Genomic DNA, 24,150 nt, shown 5'->3' on the forward strand with positions numbered 1-24,150 from the left:
AAGAAATGCCCTTGGTCCGCTTAATGTGTAACCCTGTTAACGGTTTATTACCTGAACTGCTGCTTTAGGTGCAAAAAGAATACAGAAGTCATCGTTTTCAGTGGCCGCACCTGTCACCGTGTCACTGATCATGTGGTGAGTGAGCGACGGGTAGGCAGGGCTGGACTCCTGGGACACATTCCCACTCTCATCTGGGAACAGGAAGAGGTCTGAGCAGCACGGCTCCTGAGCGTGAGACTTTTCATCCAGGACACCTAGATGGCAAGACAGAAACATCCGGCCCTCTGAGACATGGACAAAGATGCATGAACGCTCTCAACCTGTGTAACCTTACAAACTTCTTGTAATAACACACCTTCTCTACTTCTTACCACAGCTCTGTGAAGCTGGGGCTTAGGGAGGGCTGAACTAACTCAGCAAGACTCAGAAATACCTCAACAACAAAACAAGAGACTGGTAACCAAGTTCAAGTTCTCTAAGAAAATAAGTGACAGTGTCAAAAAAGAGACAGTTCCTTCCCAGCTACTCTGTGCTAGAGAAGCTCAAATATCCAACAACAGTCGGCTCCCATTAACTGACATTTTGACTCGGTCAGGAAGATTACAAGTAGCAGACCCTCACCCAAACAAAAACTATAGGACTTTCTGCTTAGGGAAGGCCGAGCTGATTCCTGGGCTCCAGTAACCCATTCCCATGTATTTTTAAAATGAAATTCACAGAAGAAAAATCTGTGCTAGAACATTTTATACTACTTAGTAGAGTTATCCATTCTTTCTATTCATTCAATCAAACACTGACGTGGGAGGAAGAACATAAAAACGCCAAAGTCGGTGCTTTGGCCTCCAGACTCCCGAGACGAGCATCGGACACTGCCAACAGCCCTGCCTGCCAGTTCCCTGACTGTCCAGCACTTAATGAAACTCATCTGTAATATGCAAGCAGGGTCCTTCCTGCTAGCCACAGCTGCTATCAAGTACAGGAAGCTGGAAGCTTAGCTCAGATCCTTAGTTATAATCTACCCTAAATTCAATGAGTGGAACATTTAATGCAGAATGTTTTATAATAATCCATGAATCTTTTCAAGATGTGTTCAGCACACACACACACACAGCCAAAACTGTCCGTGAGTTCCTGACACTACCTCATCTCCCATGCACTAGCTTCATAGGCATATACCCCATTTCCTGCTCCACCAAGTTTTATTTTAAAATTACAGGATTTACAATTATCAAGGTTCCCTTCCAAGTGCTGTAGTAAAGGAGGAGGGGGCAGGAGGTGCTCTGAGCTCCAGGTCAGCCTGATTCACCTAGTAAGTTCAAGGACAGCCAGGTTTATATATAAAAAGACCTTATCTCAAAACAAAACATAGAAATAACCATGTTCGTCCTATCAGAAGGACAGACAGGATACTGTAAGATATTTACATGATTCCATGTAGCTTTCAAGGCCCTTCACTCACCTGGTCCCTCCGTGCTTTCCGACTGCACTGAGATAGGTATGTACAAACCGCACACACCTCCCTCTGTACTCTGTACAGACAAAACCCATGACCTTGCCAAGGTGCACCCCCTCACAGCCAGACACCTATGACCTTGCCAAGGTGCACCCCCTCACAGCCAGACACCTATGACCTTGCCAAGGTGCACCCCCTCACAGCCAGCTAGCCAGTTTTCACCAGACTCCTGAGACTTCCAGTCTCCAGCTGGAGATCCTTTTTGTGTCATTTCTCAATCCCTCCACAGTAGTGCCCATCTCTATGGCTGGTTCTTCCAAGGGACAGTAGACATGTGCTGACTGCTCGTGTGCATACACAGATCCAGATGAGTCTTTACTATGTTCCTTACTGAAAATGTTATGAGAACACAAATGTCACATCCGCTACCCTAGCAGCACTCCAGGAAAAGTCCTCCTTACCATTAGCCTGTGGTCCGACAGGGGTAGAAGCCTGCTGATCAACCTCCTCCATGGCGTCACTCATCAGGTCCCGTAAAATCTGCTGCTCGGCTTCAGGAAGCACTGGACCATGTGCAGATGACCGAGCACTGGAATCTACCTACAACCAAAAGCGTAGTTAAAAATAGGTGAAGCCGACCGTGGTCCTATCTGCGGCAGGGATCCAGGTACATAAGGCCAGCCTGGGAAACAAAGTAAGACATTTCTCCAACAAAACAAAACCCATCTGGGGTGGTTTGAACAGGTATGGCCCCTATAGACTCCCGTGTTTAAATGCATGTCCCATAGGGAATGGCACTATTAGGGGGTGTGGCCTTGTTGGAGTGGGTGTGTCATGTAGTCTCCTTCTGCTGTCTTGGGATGTAAAATACAGGTCTGCAGAGATGGTTCAGCAGTTAGGAGCCCTGACTGTTCTCCTAGAGGACCTGGGTTCAATTCCCAGCACCCACATGGCAGCTCACACCTGTCTGTGATTCTAGTTCCAGAACTTCTGATGCCCTCACACAGATAGCATGAGTATCAATGAACATATAAAAATAAATTAGGGAAAAAAAAGATGTTGAACTCTCAGCTCATCCAGCAACATTGCCATGTCTCCGGCCATGATGATAATGGACTAAATCTCAGAACCTGTAAGCCAGCCACAGTTAAACATTTTCTTTTGTAAGAGTTGCCATGATCATGGTGTCTCTTCACAGCAGTGAAACCTTAACAAGACGCCATCTGAAAATATTCTTTTCAGAGGAGACAGGGAAGCCACCGAGTACATGGCATGGGAGTAGAGCAGAGGGCAGGAGAGCTGCCTGTGACCACAGGAGCAGTCCACACTCACAGTTTACACGCTGCCCAGCAGTGAGCTTCTAGTGTAATCATTCTCACCCCATAAACACAAACATCGCTCAGGAGCAGACAGAGAACCAGGACCCTGCAGGAGGAACGGGGTTCCTAAAACCTCGCTGTGTAGCCAGAGATCCCTAGAAAGTGTCATCCACCCTCCTGCTGCCCCTGCAGGTCAGAGCCTCTTTTCCTGGACTCCTGAGCGCAATGGAGACACACAAGGCTCTGCTCCGCCACTTCACCAATGGCAACTGTGGATCCATTAAACCCTGGCAGAGCTCCCCAAATGTGAGCATGGCTCAGAAATGGAAAGACAGAAGCTGAAAGTATCTTTCATAAACTGGACAATGTCTTTAACAGCAGATAGTAGAGGGGTGTCTTCAGTCACCTCACTACATGGGAACAGGAGGAACAGAAAGGAGAGCAGGCTGACCTAACAAGGCTCACAATGCCAGTCAGACCCTTGCTAACAGAACTCTGACCTATCTGAATAGCTTCTGAGGAGACTAAGGATTCTGTCCACAGAAAAGGCTGTAAAGAACAGCACTGCAAAATAGAATCACCAAAACAAATGTGGTACCATTCAAGCTGGACACAGGCCATCAGAAAGGGAACACTGAGCATAAGCAAGCAGTGACCCTGAAACTGACACGGGGAAATACCCGAGTGCTGCAGGTGTGAGCACTGGTGAAAGCCTGCAGCCTCCCTCACTAGGCTGCAGGGGAGGGAGAGGCAGCTCACAGGAAGAAGCTGAAGAGAGTGCAGAGAACAGGGAAGACTGCTGTGGGAAGTCTTCTTATTGACAGCATTCTGACAGTTTGTTTTCTCTCCTAAGAACAGATGCAAATAGCCAAACTGAAAAACAATTATGTCGGCTGAGATTAATGTTGTAAAACAAAGAACAAGCAGTAAAATGGCCTCATAGAGAAGGTGACTCAGGAATTGCCCTTCAGACAGACTCAGTACTCCCACTGAGTGACGTCATTGGGATGGGTGCCCTCCTTGTACCTTGGGCTTTCTCTGTGGGACTCCAGGTTTCATCTCTGCTTTGTGAGGTGCATGTAAGTCACCATAACTTGCGACATACTGAATGAGATTCATCAGCGCGGCGCACGAGTCTGAGCATGTTCTGATGTGGACAACGTCACTGGAACAGTGCAACTCAAAGCGGGGCTCAGTCTGGGCAGGGCACAGGGAGAAAATGACAAATGTTCTTTTTAGACAAGAGTCACCAAGTCCTCTACAGGGTCACAGAAACTAGAATATACATTCATGGGCTGTAGATATAGGTCAGACATTATGAGTACTTGATGCTCCTGCAAAGGACCAAAGACAATTTCCAGCACCCACACATTGCTCACAACTGTGTCTAACTCCAGTTCCAGGGGTTTAATGCCCTCTTCTGACATTTGCAGGTGGCAGGCATGCGTGTGGTGCACATACATACATGTAGGCAAAACATTCATACACATAAAATAAATCTGAAATAAAATATACACTCATTTGTCTTGTCACATAAAAAGTACTTAAATTAATTCTAGTTTCCAAATATTTTGACTGACATTGGGTGGGAAAAATATGTTTTTATCTTTTAAGAATAGAACTTAAATGAAAATGTCCACTTATTAAAACTGACCTGTTCTCCATCAGAATCTGATTTTACGGCAGTTATGGTCAGCTCTAAAAGTCCCATGTCCATCACGCGAACATAATCTAAAATTTAATACAATATTTACTGTAGTGCTTTTTAAAAACTATTTATCCAGTCAAAACCTAACTTTTCTTTTAAGTTCATACATGGCCATGCACAGGATTGGTAGTGAGAGTTACAGACAGGCGTCATGACCCTACTGGTCACTGTGACTTCATCTGACATCTCACGTAATTTTAGCTACAACAGATGACTAAATATTAAATAGATATTAACATCATTGGCATATAACAACCTCAAACTGAAAACTGAAGATGTTGCAAACATTACATACTTCAACATCTGTTAAAAGTTCTCTCACAGGAGCCCACCTTTCCAACACTACTCACACTAAAACTGCTTTGATCTATTCCCACACATCTCAGCAGCAGTAATGGACCCCAGAGATTGTTTTGAACTCACCTCTACTCAGGTTTATAGTGACAGTGTTACACTTGTCTGACAAGTGTAAAGCAGCCTCGTCCATGATGATTCTGGGAAAGAGAAGAAACAGCATCTGCAAAACTGAGCCCCGAGTAGAAGCAGAGCACCGCCAGCACCTCGCTGTGGCACGCTCAGTGCCTCACCCGCAAACCCGTGTGGCCCAAAACACACGGCAGTGCCAAAACATGGTCATTTAGGCTTTTGGGCCAGTTGTTTATCTCAAACGATGGCCTGTCTAAAGGTTTCCACTTCAGAGATAACAGTACCAGAGATAACATCTAGTACTAGGAAACCAACCAAAGGCCTAAATAGCCACCTGAGAGACTTGGGGTGAAGTCATCCCCTAAAGTGGAAACACAACAGTGAGAGAAACGGAGGCGCACAGCCCTGAGGAAGGGGCCCTGCGGAAGGATGCCTAAGTGGTTCAGATCTGACTGATTTCTGACGGCAGTTTGGGTAAGAGCCCGGTATCTCCAGTTGATGCATTTGAACAGCAGCCACTGCAGGGTGAGGTCACAGGTACCTGAGAGTAGAGGAAGATTTATCCAAGGCAACGCTGCTAGAGATGCTGAATGTCTCAACAGTAAGAAGGGAGCGGATGGGCAGGTGAAGGGGCCTGGCAGCAAAAACAAGCAATAGATTACCATCCTGATGCAACACTTCCAAACACACTACCAACCTCAACTAGTCAATTATGGGCTTATTGAAGGTTCTGCTTTGTTTTGTTAGGTACACTTCTTCTGTGTCAGGATCTCATATGGAGCCCAGACTGGATTCAAATCTTCAGCCTGGTAAGTACTGGAACTGCAGTGTAATCCCACAGAAGGTAGAAATATTTATTTAAAAATTAGTATGTTTTCATTTGTATTATACTTTATTTATTTACCTGTGTGCATGTGGCTGTGTGGTGCATGTGTGGAAGCCAAAGGACAAATGGGGAAGTTGGTTCTTCTGTGAAATGGATCCCAAGAAATTAACTCAGGTTATCAGGCTCGGTGGCTCTAAAGTCGGTGCTTTTTAAATGAAATGTTCTCTGACCCATTCATGGACTCACCTGTAATCAAGTGCACAGCTCCAAAGATGGACGTGGAAAGTTGTAAATGAAGTTGGAGGGTTATATCCCAAAACAGGTTCATCAGTAATATTTAAGAAGTTTAAAATCTATAATCACAAAAACATAACTACCTGCTTTACAAGAAATAACATTTGGTAGAATACATTTAATAAGTATGGGACAGAGTGAAGGGGTTCATCTGGAAAGTGTGTGCGTGACAGGGATGTCAGGGAAGAGGAGAGATGCGCTGACTTCCTATAGCACTATAGCAAACATCTTACTGTGTGTGCTTACCACAGCCTGATGTCTTACTGTGTGTGCTTACCATAGCTGATGCTGTGCCCCTGAAATAACACAATTACAAGGCTAAAGTACTTGCTAAATTGGAACTTGAAATGAAGGGTACATCCAGTAACTCAATGCCAGACACCTTAGATGCCCATCTTACATCTGTGGTCATTCCACCTTAAACACCCTCAGCCTCCTCAGTCTCGAGAGCTAACAGGGCTGCACTGGGTGGTACTTAGTGCCTGAATGGAAAAAAGCCCTATTTAGTGAAATAAAAAGTATACGTAACAATACAACTGACATATTGTTCAGAACAATTCTTGGAAGGAACTTTGTTGAAGACTACTTTTCAAAACTCTGATTTCCTAAGAGGCAGAGTTAAGGAATAGGAACTTCAGAGTCATCCTCGGCTTCCTTATCCCCATGTCGTGGGTGTCTGCTGCATTTATGTGCTGCTGGGATCCATCACAGGGCTTTGTATTCTAATGGGCAGTACAACATTCAGTGTGTGTGAGGCCCTGGGTTTAGTCCCACGAATGAAAAAATAAGTAGGTGGGTAGGAAGGCAGACAAAAAGAAAAAGTATTTGAACCCAGTGTACTCTGTATGGAGAGGTCTCGCCTGGGCTGACTGCAAGGGTTCTGACGGATGACCTGAGCAAGGCTGTACTGCTAGCCTGGAGCCATGGTGGCCCTGAAAGAGCTGCCCGCCTCAGCACTCGGTAATGGCTGCCCTCCAGACCAGCATTCCCAGGCACTCCTTTTCCTGATCTAACAAAGCTAACACTGTGAAGCTACAGGGACAGCACTTTGAGGAAAGGGTCACCTGCCTCCTGGGCGTCGTGACTTGTAAATGCTATTGAAAGGACGTGACACACGTGACAGCTCTTACCTGCTCATGCCAGCTGAGTCCGGCGGGCAGCACCCTGTGCTGTAGAGTGGCTCCTTTCAGTCCCACAGCCACCAGGAACTCCTGCAGCACAGGACAACACAAGAAGCACATCAATCCAGAGCCCCAGCTCAAGTTCCCCAAGAAAACAACGCTGTCACCACTGACAAAAACCTCCACTGGGAGCAAGCAGATCAACAAGAGTAGACAGCAGCAGACACACACCTTCGTGTTGGACTCTGATTTATCCGACAGAATCTTCACTGCGACAGAGAGCATATTCAAATTGTCTCCCCCAACACCATCCGAGGCAGCTCGGCTGAGCCCATCTTCTTCAGAGGAATAAATTGTAGGTTCCAACCAATGTGGGCGTGTTGAACAGGGCAATCGAGTCTCTGTAGGGAGAATGGCTCCATCTACCACGCCTAGATACATGTTGAGATAAAAACACCAACAAAATGATCATTTGAAATTAGTTCCATAATTGTTTTGACTTTGACAGCTCACAACAGTATAGGCTGAGTGTGCTTTACCCAACATGCTCAGAATCAGAGGTAGTTGGGATTTTGCAGGGAATGTTCACAAACGTTAAATGAGATTATTAGGGATATGACTCATGGTTGGATTGTGTGCTCCTCAGACAATAGGTTCCAGGTCATTCATGCACAGTTCTGGTTCACCTGTGCTCTTGATGGCACCCAACCTTAAGAGGTCAAGCACAGACTGTGCACTGTGGCAGCTCACCACCAGAGACATCTGAGATTTAGAGCATTTCTGACATAATTTCCAGGACAAGCCTCTATTCCTTTGACCCTTGTTGAGGGCACAGAGAGCCTAGTGCTTACAACCACTAGAAAACCAGGGACATTAAACATACAGAATTGTCTCTTCAAAGGAAGAGATATATAACCTGTTTTCTGCCCAGGAGGCTAAAAATAGAGTCAGTTAATAGTCTGGTAACTCCTATGCTATCTGTTGTAGGACCAGGTCATGCCTGGCTCCCCAGACTTTTACAAACAGAACTGGAGATAGGTGACTATCTGTGTGATTAAGACCACAACAGCTCCTCCTCAGGCCCTTAAGATGACACATGTAGTCTGTCCTCATAGAAGAAATGACATGTAGGGCTGTGTTACAGCAGGAGACAGTTTCAAATTTTGCTATACTGAAATATGCCTCAGACAAATGCCCAGTGTCAGACTCTGCAGTTTGAACCACACTGGCTCTTGATTTGTGTTGAACTAGATTTTCTTCTTGGCTCACGCCAACAGTTACTCTATGGCCGCTGTGTTTGCAGATCCCCACAGAACCTGCACAGTTCCTGGGGCACAGGGTCAAAAGCCAGCATGGCAACAACAACCTACTTCTCCTGGTCAGTGCTGGTATAACAGAGAGTGAAGCTCACAGGAGGAACAGCAACTAAGATTCTACAATGCTAGGAAAAGACTTTGTGCCTATTTACAAAGTAATTCAGACAGCTACTCAAAATTTTTAGTCAGGTGAAGTAGTGCATACTTACAATCCTAGAACTTAGGAGGCTGAGGCAGGAGGATCTCAAGTTCAGGACCAGTGTTGGCTATACAGTGAGACCTTGTCTCAAAACAAAACAGTTTTAATCTGTAAGTATGATTCTGGCAATAAAACCAGAACTCCCAACAGAATACAACTTACATCAAAGTTGTATTCTCAAGACTGTCCTTATCAAACAGGAAATTCACGTGCCAAACAAAAGAGAAGAAAATGCAATCACCTTACCTTTGTGGTACAGCCTGAGGCTGCTGGAATGCAAGCAGATATAGTGCTTGTCATCAAAACCCTCATACTTTGTCACACAGAAGAACGAGCCACTGCTGAATTCTAACCAGAATTCACCGTGCTTATTTTCCACCAGATCTCCATTATCTTGCTAACAAAACAACCAGAGAGGGGAAAAATACAAGTCACTTTTTTTTTCTTTTGGTCAAATTTTAGTACTAGAGATAAAACCTAAAACACACGGTAGTTGCACATAGTAGGTGGGCTCTTAGTCACTGAGCTTCAGGTCCCAATAACCATTATTTAGATGCAGAAAGAATGTGTCTTGGCTCATTCTGAATCTAACTCAGAGAAACCCTCCACGCCACACAAGGCAGTCTGATTCCCGAGCCATCCGATACAGTGGGACAGAACACTGAATAATGTGTGTGCTGTGTAAGTCCTCTGTAACCAATACCTGTGCTCCATCCTCTTTTAAAATGAGAAAGAAAAAAGTTACAATTACTGCTCTCACTGGCAAAATTAGCATGTGCTTTCTTCTACAGGGCAGCCATACGGCCTTAGATCAGCAAGGATCTAAGAATACAGCTAGCTCTCACAGTAGCTGTACTCTTGGCATCCTGGAACACTGCCCCCATGCTCCACACTAACACAGCTTCATCCCCCTTTACTGTAGGGACTGGGCAGCCATACCTTTACATCAGTGAACACTGCCATTAGTCCATGATTGATACTCAGAAGCACTGAGAGGAAGCTCTGAGAGTTCTTGTTCTGAGAGTCCAACTTTTTTTTCCTACGGGAACGATAGTTGGGATCAACAGCAGAAAAATACTGCAAAGTCTCTTCTTCAGATCCACTGTCTTCATCTATGCAGGGAAAAGACCTACTATTACAGGTTCTGACAGCTAAGCAAGGCAGCAGCTTACAATGATCACAGCAGCACTTTGCACTTTCACACAGGACAGAACCATGGGGAGATGAGTCTCCCAGTGTATTTCAAACATGTTCATGATGATCACAATTCCATATTTGAGCAGCAAAGTTCTTGTCAGAATAGACACAGATATGGGGAAAGTCACAGAAATGTCTAAAGAAAGTATAGTATACAAATAGAAAACAAGTCTGAGACTCAAAATAAGGTGCTTATACCAGAACCAATGTAAAGTACATTACCATAGTGAACTGCAGATTTAAAGGGACTGAAGCTATCCTTGTTGAAGGTGTTTATCAGCTGACTGGCCACAGAGAGCCCGATGCCATAGGAAACGTTTTCAAGTGTCTCCACTGGTGAAGGAGCTGTTGGCTCCCAAAGAAGCAAGTCATTAAAGATCCTAGAAACACAAAGCACAGATGAGTTAGGGAGACGGACAAAGAAGCCCCTGTCTAGGATCCTATGTGAGATAAGAGTTCAAGCAGAAATAGAAATGAGCCTGGGAAGGGGCTTTAATACAGCAGTTATGTGCTCTCAATGGGAAAGCAAGTGAGCTGGTTACAAAACAAGAGCAGAGAAAGGAATCTGAGACTAGACACCTGATTAGACACTCACCTACTGTCACCTGTGTCACACCGCTACATGCACTTTAAAGATGGAGGCTGACTAAAGATAAAAACTCACGGTGTGGTGTAGTAAAGCATGTGTTCAATCCTAAGAGGCAGAAGTAGTCTCGGGCCAGCCTGGTCTACACAGTAAGTTACAGACCAGCCAGGGCTGCACAGTGAGACCTCTCTTTTTAGAAAAACAAACACAGCACTCCCAAATGACCATATGACCATAGGAAGAATGCTCAGTCAACTGACAGCTTTCAGGTTTCACTTGGCAAACTGCTATAGGGACAGTCTCAGCAGTCCCTTCCCACCAGTCCACGGGACAGTTGGGAGAATCACCAGCCTAATTTACCCACAAAGAAGCTACCACTTAAAGCTTAAGTGATCTCCCAAAGTCATACTGCCAAGCAGAAGAAAAGCTGGTGTTCAAGACTAGACTCAGCTCCCTAAAATACACAAATACAAACATATACAAACACATACAAACACAGATACACATAAACACAAATAAACACAAACACACAAATACACACAAATACAAACATGCACACACATACACACTCTAAATAAAATAAATAGTTTAAAAACAAAACAAACACCTTGCTTAATGTGCTGCTGTTTTCTTTTTGTATTTCAATGGCCTGGTATGTAAAATCTTGTCCAGACTACTGAACTAAAGTGTACCTTGGTACCCTAAGACTTACAACCACAGGTCAGTGGGGAGACGGGAGATCCTAAGACTTAGCACCAAGGGCTATCTGGCACCAAACAAAACCACTGCAGAAGTAACGGTCTCTGAGGACAAGGGGAAGGAGAACTGGTCTGCAGCTGGGGATGACTAAGGTAACGTCCGCCTCCTGAGGTTGCTCAAGAGTTCACTACAGGCCTGATGCTGATGTCATTTCATCCTACAAGTGCCCCTGCTGGGTGGACCCCAGTGCCATCTCCATTTGGCAGATATACAAACTGGGGTGGCAGAGGCTATGAGAAGTATCCACATTCATCCGAGTCTGTGACCCAAAATTCCATTTCACCGTATTCCCTAGGTTGATGTGTTGGAGTATTTAATCATAGTAAATTACAATTTTTGTTACAAAAACCCCTGAGAAACCTAGCCAGTGCCTGTTGGCCTGCTACTCAAATCTCCTAATGCTCTTCACACCACAGAAAACCAGCACTTCTAAGCACCTTGCAGCTTGCTGACAAAGCAAACAGGTAGCACACTGGCTGGTGAAGTCAGCATTCACATGCCCACAACCCAGGAGAACATACATGCAGAGAAAGCAGTTGTCAATCAATCTTGGAGTTACACACAACTGCCAACAATTTACAAATTATTCCTGTTGTTCTCGTGGCTGTTTGGGAGGTGCTGGTGGTGCTCTTTCTGCCACAGGTTGGGACACTCAGCTCCATGGACATCAACAGCAGCCGGGCAGCTCCCACTCACCTGTTATACAGCTTCTCATAGAAGCTTTTGTTGGGCAGTGTCAGGTGAATGTTAGGTAGCAGAAGCTCCAGCACGTAGTGTGAGTTGCTGATGGCTTTATCCTGAAACTCTGTCATCTCCACAGGGTCTCCCGGCATCACCATCTAAAACACAACAGTTTAATGAGAGAAAGCACATCAAAGAAGCAACCTATGCTTAAAATAGTAGCAGCATTTAAAAAATTACTATAATATTTACTATGTGTGCAAATAAATAAAACAGCCTTTAACTAGGGAGAATATACATCAAGGAAAACAGGCACCAAGAGTTACAAAGACGTATGAAAAACACACAGATTATTTCTGCTGTTGTTATTGCTATTTGGCAGTTCTTGCTGATAGTGATGTTATTGTTTATACAAGAGGGTCTTGTAATGTCTCCCAATCTGGTCTCAAACTTGCAATCCTCATGTCTCCACCTCCCAAGTGTCAGGATTATAGTGGTCTCTCAAAAATGAAGAACTAGCTGAGTGTAGTGCACAAGCTGTAGTCACACAACTCAGAAGTGAAAGCAAGAGTCACAAGTGCAAAACTAACCTAAGACACAAAGAGAAAGAAGCGGACGGGTGGAGAGGAAGCAGGGAAGCATTCTCCATGGCCAGTCGGGATGACCACCCTGCAGCGCTCACCACACCCCTTTTACCTGCTCATTCTCAAACATTACTCTACGAGAGGAAAAGGGAGACGGGGCTGGTCGCCTCAGGTCACAGACATCTTTCAGGGAATGAGCCCCTCCTTCCTCCTCCTCCTGGTAGTGACCATCATTCTCTTCCTCTTCCTCAGCTGCTATTCTCTCCAAAATGGAATGCATGGCTGGTGGATTTATTTTCAATACCATTCTGATCACAAAGATAATTCAAAAAAATCAAGAGGTAAGTATAAGCAAATTTACACAGTGAGCACAGATTAAATGTTAACTTGATCAGACTGACCTATAAACATAAAGCCCATGCCGACCATAACCCACTTATAGACAAGCAGACTTCACGGCATGTAGCACAGTAAATAAATAAAGGAAGTGTAAGATGATGTCTTTATGCAGAAAGGTAGGCACAAGATAAAATGAGGCCTGTCGCTGGATGAGAAGGCAGGATGAGTGCAACAAAGTTTTAGAAAGAGTGAAGGAGCCAGAGTGAGGAACTGGAGCTGGGAACAATATGGAGGCAGATGTATACATTCTTCTCTGCGCATAAATAATATTTTATAAAGGATGGATGTGTACAGGATTTTGTGCTGTCTAGATGGGAAAATTATATCATATTAATGGATCAGTCTATTGTGTGTGGTGTTTTCCTTAATGTGGCAACTTAGTTGACTTCAAGAGAAGGTGCAGGGTGGGATGAACCAAGCCTGCCATGGAATTGGGATGTGTGGGCCTGGTGTGATAACGACAAGGGAGCTGTGAGTGGGGGAGCATGGCAAGTGGCCGCCCTGGAATGGCTGGTGACAGCCCAGGTCAGAGAAAGCCAGGGAGCAGCGCAGAAGAGTACAGAGCAGTGCAGAGCAGTGCAGAGCAGTGCAGAGCAGCGCAGAGCAGCACAGAGCAGCACAGAGCAGCACAGAGCAGCGCAGAGCAGTACAGAGCAGTACAGAGCAGTGCAGAGCAGTGCAGAGCAGTATAGAGCAGTGCAGAGCAGTGCAGAGCAGTGCAGAGCAGTACAGAGCAGCGCAGAGCAGCGCAGAGCAGCACAGAGCAGTGCAGAGCAGTGCAGAGCAGCGCAGAGCAGTGCAGAGCAGTACAGAGCAGTACAGAGCAGTGCAGAGCAGCACAGAGCAGCGCAGAGCAGCGCAGAGCAGCGCAGAGCAGTACAGAGCAGTATAGAGCAGTGCAGAGCAGCGCAGAGCAGCGCAGAGCAGTACAGAGCAGTGCAGAGCAGCACAGAGCAGCGCAGAGCAGTACAGAGCAGCGCAGAGCAGTACAGAGCAGCGCAGAGCAGCGCAGAGCAGTACAGAGCAGTACAGAGCAGCACAGAGCAGCGCAGAGCAGTACAGAGCAGTACAGAGCAGCACAGAGCAGCGCAGAGCAGCGCAGAGCAGTACAGAGCAGTGCAGAGCAGCGCAGAGCAGCGCAGAGCAGTACAGAGCAGTACAGAGCAGCGCAGAGCAGTACAGAGCAGTGCAGAGCAGTGCAGAGCAGCACAGAGCAGCGCAGAGCAGTGCAGAGCAGTGCAGAGCAGTATAGAGCAGTATAGAGCAGCGCAGAACAGCACTCGGGAACTGGCCAGGCCCTTTTTATTTACTACAACAAGGAAGGCCATTAGCAGTGGATTCTTGCCAACTCAAAGTTTGACTTTTTGAAAATTACATTACAATTACATCACATTTGCTCACCGAGGCCAGTCAAAGTCATCCGAGGACGCTGTATCTCCATCCACCCCACCAGACACATGGAAAAACTTGACAGATGGCCCTCCTTTCTCCTCCTGGAATGAGCCTACAAAACCAAGATGGCTTTATTACAACGTGCTTCTCAAATGCTTGAGACCATTCACATAGCTGCAGTGCGCACTCACTGGTTCCTACTTTAATGTAGCCTGTGCTAGGCATGATGTGGACATAAAGATGCCAGCTTCTATTCACTACCTACTGAGCATGGTAACAATTTCCTTGTGTGTATTTGAGGAATCAGGTAACCTTTTCTCACCATCTTATTCCTTTGAGGCAGGAGCATGCACTTTTTTTTGACTAAGTTGGCAGGCAGCAGGCTCCAGGGACCACCTTCTACCCACTTTCAGACACATGTGAGATCATGCTCAGTTTGTTATGTAGGTGTTGGTATGTGAACTTGGGTCTTAGAGGTTTTACAGCAAGTCGTCTTGACCACTGAGCCAAGTCCCAGTTATTTCCTCCAAGAAGAAATGTTTATAGCTTAGAATGACAGCTCAGAGGTAGAGCAATTGCTCAGCATGTCAGACCCTGAATTCAGTCTCCAGTGTGGCAGAGAAGATAAAAGAAAAGCTCATGCAGGAGCAGGCTCAGTGGTTAAGAGCACTGACTGCTCTTCCAGAGATCCTGAGTTCAAATCCCAGCAACCACATGGTGGCTCACAACCATATGTAATAGGATTTGATGCCCTCTTCTGGTGTGTCTGAAGACAGCGACAGTGTGCTCACATATATAAAATAAGTAAATCTAAAAGAAAGAAAGAAAAGCTCATGCAGCTAACTGAGCACTAAGAACATAAAGATACACGCACACTTTGGCGTGTACTTCGTATATTCATGCTAACTACCACCCTGGCTTCTCCCTGCCCTTCATAACCTTCCTCTAAAACAGAAAGCTGCAGCCAGCACCAATAAGAGATGGCAGAACACATGCAAACACCTACTCCTCGATGTAGCTGGTGAATGCCCATTTAAGTATCAATAAAAACTTGTCAAATTCAGAGATCAGAACAGATGAGGGAAACTCTGGCTGCTGAGAGGTGTGAAGGAAGCTGGTGGCAGAGGTAAGAGCAAAAGGGACAGTTTTCACACACTCTGCTCACTACCCTGCAGGAACAGATCTGTGTCATATTTTACTTTGATGCCCCAAAGAAGGGAGTTAGTGTGGGGACCAAGGACTCAGGTGTCAGATTTGCCCTTACCACTGTGAGCCAGGGAGAGACACGCTCGTCAGCCACCATGACAAGAAAAGGACAGCGTGCCTGTGACATGCATAAACAGGACCCAGCAGAGAGTGAGGCTCAGGCTACGCAGCCCTATGGCACAGGTAAGTAGCATTCGATGACAGAAAAGGCTAGTGCACTCATTCCTACAGAAGATAAGAATACCCCCAAATCAACCACTGTAGTGCTCTTTTTTTATTTTAAAAAACTCCCCACACAATTCTGGGAGGAGGCTATTGCTCTGTTCTCTGTGTTCCTAATTTTGCCATTTTAGGTGCTGTCAGCAGTGCTCTACATGTAGTCTACTCCATGAACACACACTGAACAGGTGTGTTCGGCCTTACCAGATAGCTCTCGGAAAGTCAGTTCCAGTTTAGTTTGCTCTGGGGTGGATCCGCCCACAAACTCCGTCTTGGACTCCAGATCTGTAAATTCTAAATGAAGAGTCTCCTTCTGAAGTGACTTCTTAAACCAGGGTCCTCTTTCCTGGTCTGATCGAAGATCAGGAATAGGGAATCGAACAGAAAGGTGCAGTGCTGGGGTGGCAACTTGTACTGACAGCCGACGGTTTGCAGGACTGTGTGAGTCATCTAGGAACACTTCTGTGAAAGCCTTGTGCTGAAACGGGATGAGGAAAGCTCAGCATCTCAGTGCATACCATCGCTACGCCCCACGAGCCACAGCACCCAGAACAAAGCATGTCTTACCATAAGCTACAAAGAAAGCGTGCACACCAGCCACTAACAAAGCCAGTTAGGCTAAACGTAGAGAATCTTATGCTTATATGAAAATGGCACCTGTCAATGATAAAACTGATGGCCATTGGTTTAGGCAGGAAATAGGAAGTAGGACATAGAGAAGGCAGAGAGAATTCTGGGAGAGTCGGGTGAGGAAAATTCACCCAGGAAGATGTGATGAGACGGACACATGGTCCCCGAGCACAGGTGGCAGAATATAGGTTAGAATTCGTGGGTTATTTTAAATTATAATCTAGTCAGAGAAGAATGCAGTTATATGGCCATACTATTAGTAAATATATTTTGAGTCCAAGTCTTATTTCTGGGAGTATGAAGCTGGAAGAAAGAACCAGACCTAACTTCTACAGTTAAAATCATTACTATAGCTAACAATCAAAAGCATCCATTCAAACAAAAGTTGTTTTCTGATTTTCCATAGAATGTCCTCCCTCTCACAAAGCCCCCTATCATGGGCTCCACTGTGGTGTCCTCCCACAGGCACTGTGCTGTGCTCCCACTGACTCCTCCCCAGCCTGCCCTGTTCTAGCAGGTTCCCTTGCTTCTCTAAAGTTAGAAAACAGGATTATTCATAAATCTATGTCTTCCCTGTTTGGCTTTCTAACATAAACTCCAGTCTCAAATCTCAAATCAAATAAGAAAGTCCAGAGGATGATATAGTCATCCCAACACACCCGAGGTTAACAGCAAATATAGAGATTGGCCATAACTTAAAGACCCAGCAGAAGGAAGCAATGAAAAATAAAGAATGCTGCTTCAACACCAGGAACTAAGGGCAAAACTGCTTCACCCCATGGCAGCTGTGATTGTGGACACCTGCTGCTGCACTAGCCTCTTCCCACTGAAGCTGACATCAGCCTGGGGCTGGTCCTGGCCCTACAGGCCAGCACTCCACCCACTGAACTCCCAGTGCAGTTTTCAGTGCACGTCACACACCAGGCCCGAGCAGAGGTGATGTAGTGAGATGCAGTCATCACACCACTGTCTGAGAGAGAGAGAGAGAGAGAGAGAGAGAGAGAGAGAGAGAGAGAGAGAGAATCTGACCCCACTATGCCAAAATGCTGTCACCTCCTTGCCTAACCACTCCTCTTCTGCATATCTCAGAAGACATTCTCCTTCTCACTTAACCCTTCCTGAGGAGCCTTCTTCATACAGCTGACACCACACAGCACACCCAGTAGAAATGCAACAAGATGTCTTTCGGCAGAATTACAACTGACCTAACTGTTATCAATGCATAGCGCAGTAGAGAAGAAGGCAAAGATCAAAATCACAGCAGGCAGTGGTGTGCATGCCTTTAATCCCAGCACTCAGGAGACAGAGGCAGGCAGAACTCTGAGTTTGAGCCCAGAGTAAATTCCAGTATAGGAAGGGATACACAGAGAAACCCTGTCTTGAAAACAACAACAACAAAAAAAAAAGTTGTAGGTTAGAATTGCATGAGAAATGTAGAAGTCATTTCTAAGCTAGGTATGGTGGTGTATGCCTTTGATTCTAGTACTCAGAAGTAGAGGCAGGAGGATCTCTGTGAGTTTGAGGCCAGCCTGGTCTACATAGTGAGTTCCTGAACAGCTATGACTACATAAAGACTTATCTCAAAAAAATAAAAATAAGAAAAAACAATTTTTAAGTAAAAATAATTTTAAAATGTCTAAAATGTGTTAACCTTAACGACTCCATGATAATCAGAGACAGCGTGAGTCTGGGAGACAAAGGTGTGGCTAATGTCTCAGCAAAATGGGAAACGCTGGGACCTTCAGGACAGCCCTTAAAGGCTATGGAAAAGAACTCTAAAAACATGAGTTTGAAAATATTTAACTTCTCAACTATGCAAAAATATAAGGATGCAATATGAATTGTATAAGGAGCTTCACAGATATAAAGAAACAAAGACAGCTGCCTTATAAGCCAGCCTAACATGAAAAGGCAAGGTCCACTCAGCTAAGGTTTTTGTTTGTTGGTCTGTTTATGCTTACAAAGTCCGGTGATTCCGAAGTTCAAGGTCATTCTGGGACAAGGCTAATATAGGTCTAGGCATGTTGGATGGTAATTCCCCACAAAGTCCCACCCAGCTAAGTTTACAAAGGTACTCAGATCTCTAAATTCTTTTGCAATATTAAAAAGAGAGGGAAGAAAAAAGTACTTGCTATCCTTTTCCTCACAGTCAAAAGGTTAAGGTCATGGAATGCTGATTTGTGGGACGGTCAAAAGGGATCCTGGAATAAATAATCACTGATAGGTAAATTATCAGACTGGTCTTTTGATCTACAAGAGATAAGCTAGCAAAAGGTAGATTGCAGTTCTTTTTTAGAACTTTTCTCTAGCAAAAGCTGAACTACCTGAACTCTGAAAAGTGAACAAAGCTCTTCAAGAACTTTTCTAACAGGATTTCTGAGCTCTTTTAGAATTTTTCTAATAGGATTTCTGACCTCAGAAATCCCAAGAATTACTTAGAGAGCAAACATAGCCCTTTTAGAATTTTTTCTGGCTTTCTGATTTTAATCAGAAAACCCAAGAATTACTTTTAGAATTTTTCTAACAGGATTTATGACTTGGTTCCTGACTTTGGTCCTAGGAGCTATTCAGAGAGCTTTTAGTAATTTTTACTAGAGGAGTGAGCTGTCTCAGCAGAAAACTGGCTGTCTCAACCAGAGAGGGTTTTAGAATAGCAAGAAAAGCTGTCTAGAGCAGAGCAGAACCCAGAGTCTGAAAAACTGTCTCCATCAATCAAGCAGACTACGGAGCCAAGAGCCATCTTGAGCAGAACACAGGCCACCAGCTGGGACCAATGATTTGACTTGAGTAGTTTATAAGTAGTTTGTCATCTTCCCCACACATACCCCGCCCCCAGACACTCCTCTTAGAACCCCTCTCCAACTGAAGCTGGTACTAGGTACATTTTAATTAATTATGCTTAAGGTACAACTTTCTGCATACTTACCAAACTAATATGCTTATTATATGAAGCATACATGTGCGAGGCCATCATTTCCACTGTAGTGAGTTTCTGTGGTTGAAGCAAGGAATTTAACCTGTCCACGATACTGATGTCCAGCTCGCAACACACCGGGTTTAATTTAATTTGTAATTCTGCCTTTTGAGGAACTGAACTAAGTCTTGCTTGATTACCCTTTTAAAAAACAAAAGCACAATATAGTTATCAACAAGACGGTAAAACTAGGTTAAAAACTTACAGCTGTGACAAAATGAAGGCTAAACAATCTGAAGTGGTGGCCACACAGAGCTCTCACCTGGGATCCTCTAGTCTCAGAGTGTTTATAGTGAAGCTGCAGACACATGGGAAGGTGGGCATCTGTCCCTTCTTTGGAATGAAACGTTAGAAGCTTAAAGACAAAGATGGAGATGGGTTTCAGCTAGAACAGTAGGCGGAAGTCAAGCACATAAACCCAGAAGAGTAAGTTGACATCAACCATGCAGACCACAGGAGCTCTGTAGGTGAGACAGGCTTTCTGCAGTCAGAGCAGCCAGCCCCACACAAACAGCCAGCTGCCGTGAAACTCAGCACCTCGTCTGCAGAATGCTGTGAGGTTTCAAACATTCAGTACCTAAGAAAGCACTTTGAAAACTAAAGTAACAGCCCATAACCTGTCTGTCTCAATGTCTAACTTCATAGAATAACATAATTAAATGACATAGTTTAAAATTTGTTTCAACACGCCAAAGACAAAAAAACAGCCCTAACACACTTCATGACACTGGTACATTTTAAAGAAAAGTATTGTTCATCTGATTCCTTTAAAAAGCCAAACAAGGCTAAAAGGCATGCCAAAAAGGGTCTAGCACTTACCTCTGTGTAGTGAGGAGGAACAGAATGGAAATCCGTTGGAAACAGACACTCCAAAAACTCCATTTGCCCAATGGACATGTCAGTGCTAAAATGCCGGGAAGCTGACCTCTGTCTCTGCTCATAGGACACTTTTATGCCAGTACCTATAAATCTATCACAAAAGAAGCATTTAAGGGTCTCCACATGCTTCTAAATTAAACAACATAGCATAAACATTGCAAATGTTAATAGTATATAGTACTACATATTACTATATAATGTAATATAACATTATTATACAAAAATATAATAATATATACTCTATTACTATATAATGTAATAGAACATTATTATACAAAAATATAATAATATATACTCTATTACTATATAATGTAATATAACATTATATAAAAATATAGTAATACACACTTACTCAAACAAAATACATGTGCTTCCCATTTCCCATTTCGTAACATCTCTACTATGAACACCTCTCAGGACTCCTGTACTGCCCAACAGTGCCCTTCTTTCTTCCACTCCAAGCTAACACTGCAGCAGATAAAACAGCTCAGATCTGGACAGGCACTGCAGCACACACACACCTTTAATGCCACTACTTGGGAGGCAGAGGCAGATGGATCTCGACAAGTTTGAGGCCAGTCTAATACATACCAAGTTCCTGGCCAGACAATGTTACAAGGTAAGAACCTGTCTTAAAACAAAATACTTCTTTTAAAAAATTCAGAATTGTAAAATATATGAAATGTTTTCTTAAAACAATTTAAAACATAAAAACATCATTGAAGCTGGGCATGGTGTGAACACCTGAAATCCCAGTGGTCTAGAAGACAGGGCAGGAAGACCATGAGCTTCAGACCAGTGTTTCAACAGACGAGATGGTCTCAAAAACCAAGGGGAAAAAATACGGTATTTTAAAAACTTCAGTAGATGGATTCCCAGTTTTTGTGTCATATCTTCTACCAGAAGCTGTTTTGAACTCTAACAAAACTGGGGAAACTGTTTTTATAATTTTATTAGAAGTACCATGGTCCTAGGGCTGAGAGTACAGCTCAGCTGCACAGCAGCCTTGCACTAGTGAACCTGCACAGGTGAAGCCTTGGTTCAGGCCAGCACTACCTAAAACCAACCACAGTGGTTCACATCCATTACCTCAGGAGGCAGAAGCAAGGGGGCTGGGGGCCCCAGGTTAGCTTAGGCTGCCTCAAAGGTTGAGGCCAAACTAGACTGCATCATGAGATCCTGTCACTAAAAACAAATTCTGTCCAGACATTATATAAAATATCACTCATTTTAGTCACTATAAATCTCATACATGTTAAAAAAAAAAAAAAAAACCACAGTATTGGGACTGAATATGGCTCAGCGAATAAAACTAAGCACAGGCTATTCCAGAGGATCCAGGTTCAAACCCCAGCACCCACATGGCAGTTTACAACTGTCTATGCACATACAGCCATAGACATAAAAATAAATAAAGGTTTTATACTCACGTGCGTGCGCGCACACTCGTGCACGCACACACACACACACACACACACACACACACACACACACACACAGCATTTGCATGCTAAACCTGTATTTGCTGGTTCAATCAGCTCATCTAGTAGGTCTCAACTGAGAAAGGCTCATGGTTCTAAAAATCAGCAGAAAATGAAGCATGCAAACTCATGCACCATGTGAAGGGGACCCTACGGATGATCTCTGTAGTACTGCAGTGACTGTTACCCATTAAAAACCAATGCAGAAAGGTAAACAGAAGTGCAAAAGTACATATTTGGTTCTTTATAAGTATCTTTAGTAATCATGAGAGTTCACCTAAGGTGATCGTGTGAACAAGCTTCTGCAAAGACTGCTCGGAAAGTCTTAAAATCTCCCGTCGAAAATATTGCTGGGTCCATCTTTTCTATACAAGAGAAGAAATCGATGGCCATGCGTGTCAATGGATTGACGTTCAGAGATGTTTCCGCTGGAGACAAAGGATCGATGTGAAGCACAGAGACCGAGAATATGCCGACAGCCAACCTGCAGATGAACTCGGGCCTGGATTCATCCACTGAAACAGACCTAGAGGGGAGAGCTGAAACACATGAAGTTACAGGAGTCAGAATGACAAGACGGTGCCGTGGCTCTAAGGAGAGGAAGCCCAGAGCAGTCAGAGTCACGGCAGACATCGCATAGACTGCTACTCTGCTGCATCTGGCATGCGGGGCTCTTATACCTGAGGTACGGGAAATGTGCGGACACACCTTTTACACTATAAAACTGTGTGAGGAAAATCAAGATTAACCAAATTCTGCACACCAAATTCTCCTTTAAGCTTAGTTCAGTTAAATTAGTTCAGTTACCTTTTGAAGAATAAGGTTCAAAAGTACAGAGCAGCGGTAAAGCAACTGCCCTACATGCTCAAAGTACTAAGTTCAATTCCTAATTCTGGGAAGGGAAATGCAGAATCAAAACCGAAACTTTTAAACAATATAAAAACAAATTAAAAACAACTCAGCAAGTTAGTGTATAATGATAGAGTACTGGCTGGGCACTGCTCGGTTTCTATGTCCAATGTGACACACGCCCTGGCACTGCATACACCTGCACAGACACACACAGGCACACGTGTGTACATAAGCACACCCACACATTCACACACAAAAATACACATGAGCATGCATCTAAACACACATAAACAATATGCTTATACATGTGTATGTACATGCATACATACTGTGCAATAAAACAAACACATATACCATACTCATACAAGCACACATGAACACACACATATCACACAAACACACAGGAAATACATATACACATGTATGTGCACACATACAGTTGTGTAAAAGTTTTGAATTGCAATGATGTGATGAAACATATTGTATACTTCCCCATAATATCTATGAATTTAAATATGTAAAAAAATAAAGAGAACCAGGCATGGTGGTGTTCACCTAGTAACCCAGAACTTAGGAGGTGGAGGCAGAAAGGTCTACAGTTCAAGTGAGGCCAAAGCTAGTCATCCTGAGCTACATGAGAGCCTATCTCAAAAACAAAAAATGAATATAATGGATAAGTAACTTTTTAAATTTTTTTTCAATGAACTGTCCAATTATTCTTTCCTTCCTAAACTTAAGCTAAAAGAAAACTTGTGGGCTGGAGAGATGGCTCAGCAGTTAAGAGCACTGACTGCTCTTCCAGAGGTCTTGAGTTCAATTCCCAGCAACCACATGGTGGCTCACAACCATCTGTAATGGGATCCAATGCCCTCTTCTGGTGTGTCTGAAGACAACTACAGTGTACTCATACATGAAATAAATAATTTTAAAAAAGGAAGAAAACTTAGGAAAGACACATATATAAAATGTGACAGTACAGAGTTCAGGCTTGCCATGTGCAAGGCCCTGGGTACAATCCCCAGGAGCACAGGAAAAGAAGTAGATGAATGACTGAGAAATAGGCAGATGATAGAGATGGATACATAGATACAGAGAGGTAGGCAGACGGACAGACAGACAGATTAGATGTTTATTCTGAAAGGAGGAAGAGATAAATGGAAAAATACATTATTTTAGAGATATTCTACTCCTTTAAATTTTCAAAGCCTCCGGTGGACACTAACCAGCTTTTTGTAAAGACGCCGGGTGGACCACTTCAGACTGGAAGGCTGGCCCTCTTACTGGCTGTTCTTTATGGTCAGCAAACTCTCCCCAAGTTGGCTGCAGCTACAAAAGATTGGTTTTTAGATACATGAATGAAGTCTGGGATCTTAGAAGCAGCTTTTTAGAAGAAATGAAGTAATACTTTACCACAGTAGCACTTAGCGGAGATCCTGCAGGTGTGTTGGTGTATGTACTAGTCAGCGATAGCTCCAGGTCCATGTGTGGTGGGTCCCCAAGGGGTGGAAGAGAGGACAGACTATGAGACATGTCCATGTCGGCCATGGAGAAGAAAACTTCTTCTTCTAGAGAGAATTATACTTTGTCATTGGTGACGCAATCCCCCGTGTATTCTTTCAAGTTTAGTCACACTTACAGAACCCTCCTTC

General features: G+C 44.1%; 1 protein-coding gene across 1 annotated transcript in view; it reads right to left on the minus strand.

Annotated features, from left to right (window-relative positions):
• Nucleotides 1–24,150, minus strand: part of ATG2B (autophagy related 2B) — a 62,050-nt gene that overhangs the window by 17,315 nt on the left and 20,585 nt on the right. Inside the window, exons 9-30 of the mRNA XM_080932631.1 lie at nt 23,912–24,066; nt 23,725–23,827; nt 21,927–22,188; nt 20,109–20,259; nt 19,552–19,644; nt 19,242–19,430; nt 15,890–16,163; nt 14,270–14,372; nt 12,582–12,777; nt 11,901–12,043; nt 10,082–10,239; nt 9,602–9,774; nt 8,909–9,059; nt 7,379–7,578; nt 7,157–7,237; nt 5,979–6,085; nt 5,448–5,540; nt 4,904–4,974; nt 4,427–4,503; nt 3,799–3,969; nt 1,915–2,053; nt 52–254 (exon numbers count right to left, since the gene is read on the minus strand). Of these exons, the coding sequence (XP_080788757.1) occupies nt 52–254; nt 1,915–2,053; nt 3,799–3,969; nt 4,427–4,503; nt 4,904–4,974; nt 5,448–5,540; nt 5,979–6,085; nt 7,157–7,237; nt 7,379–7,578; nt 8,909–9,059; nt 9,602–9,774; nt 10,082–10,239; nt 11,901–12,043; nt 12,582–12,777; nt 14,270–14,372; nt 15,890–16,163; nt 19,242–19,430; nt 19,552–19,644; nt 20,109–20,259; nt 21,927–22,188; nt 23,725–23,827; nt 23,912–24,066 (3,293 nt within the window). The remainder of the gene's footprint in view (nt 1–51; nt 255–1,914; nt 2,054–3,798; nt 3,970–4,426; nt 4,504–4,903; nt 4,975–5,447; nt 5,541–5,978; nt 6,086–7,156; nt 7,238–7,378; nt 7,579–8,908; nt 9,060–9,601; nt 9,775–10,081; nt 10,240–11,900; nt 12,044–12,581; nt 12,778–14,269; nt 14,373–15,889; nt 16,164–19,241; nt 19,431–19,551; nt 19,645–20,108; nt 20,260–21,926; nt 22,189–23,724; nt 23,828–23,911; nt 24,067–24,150) is intronic.

This window comes from Micromys minutus, assembly GCF_963924665.1.
Source record: "Micromys minutus genome assembly, chromosome: 1".
NCBI lineage: Eukaryota > Metazoa > Chordata > Mammalia > Rodentia > Muridae > Micromys > Micromys minutus.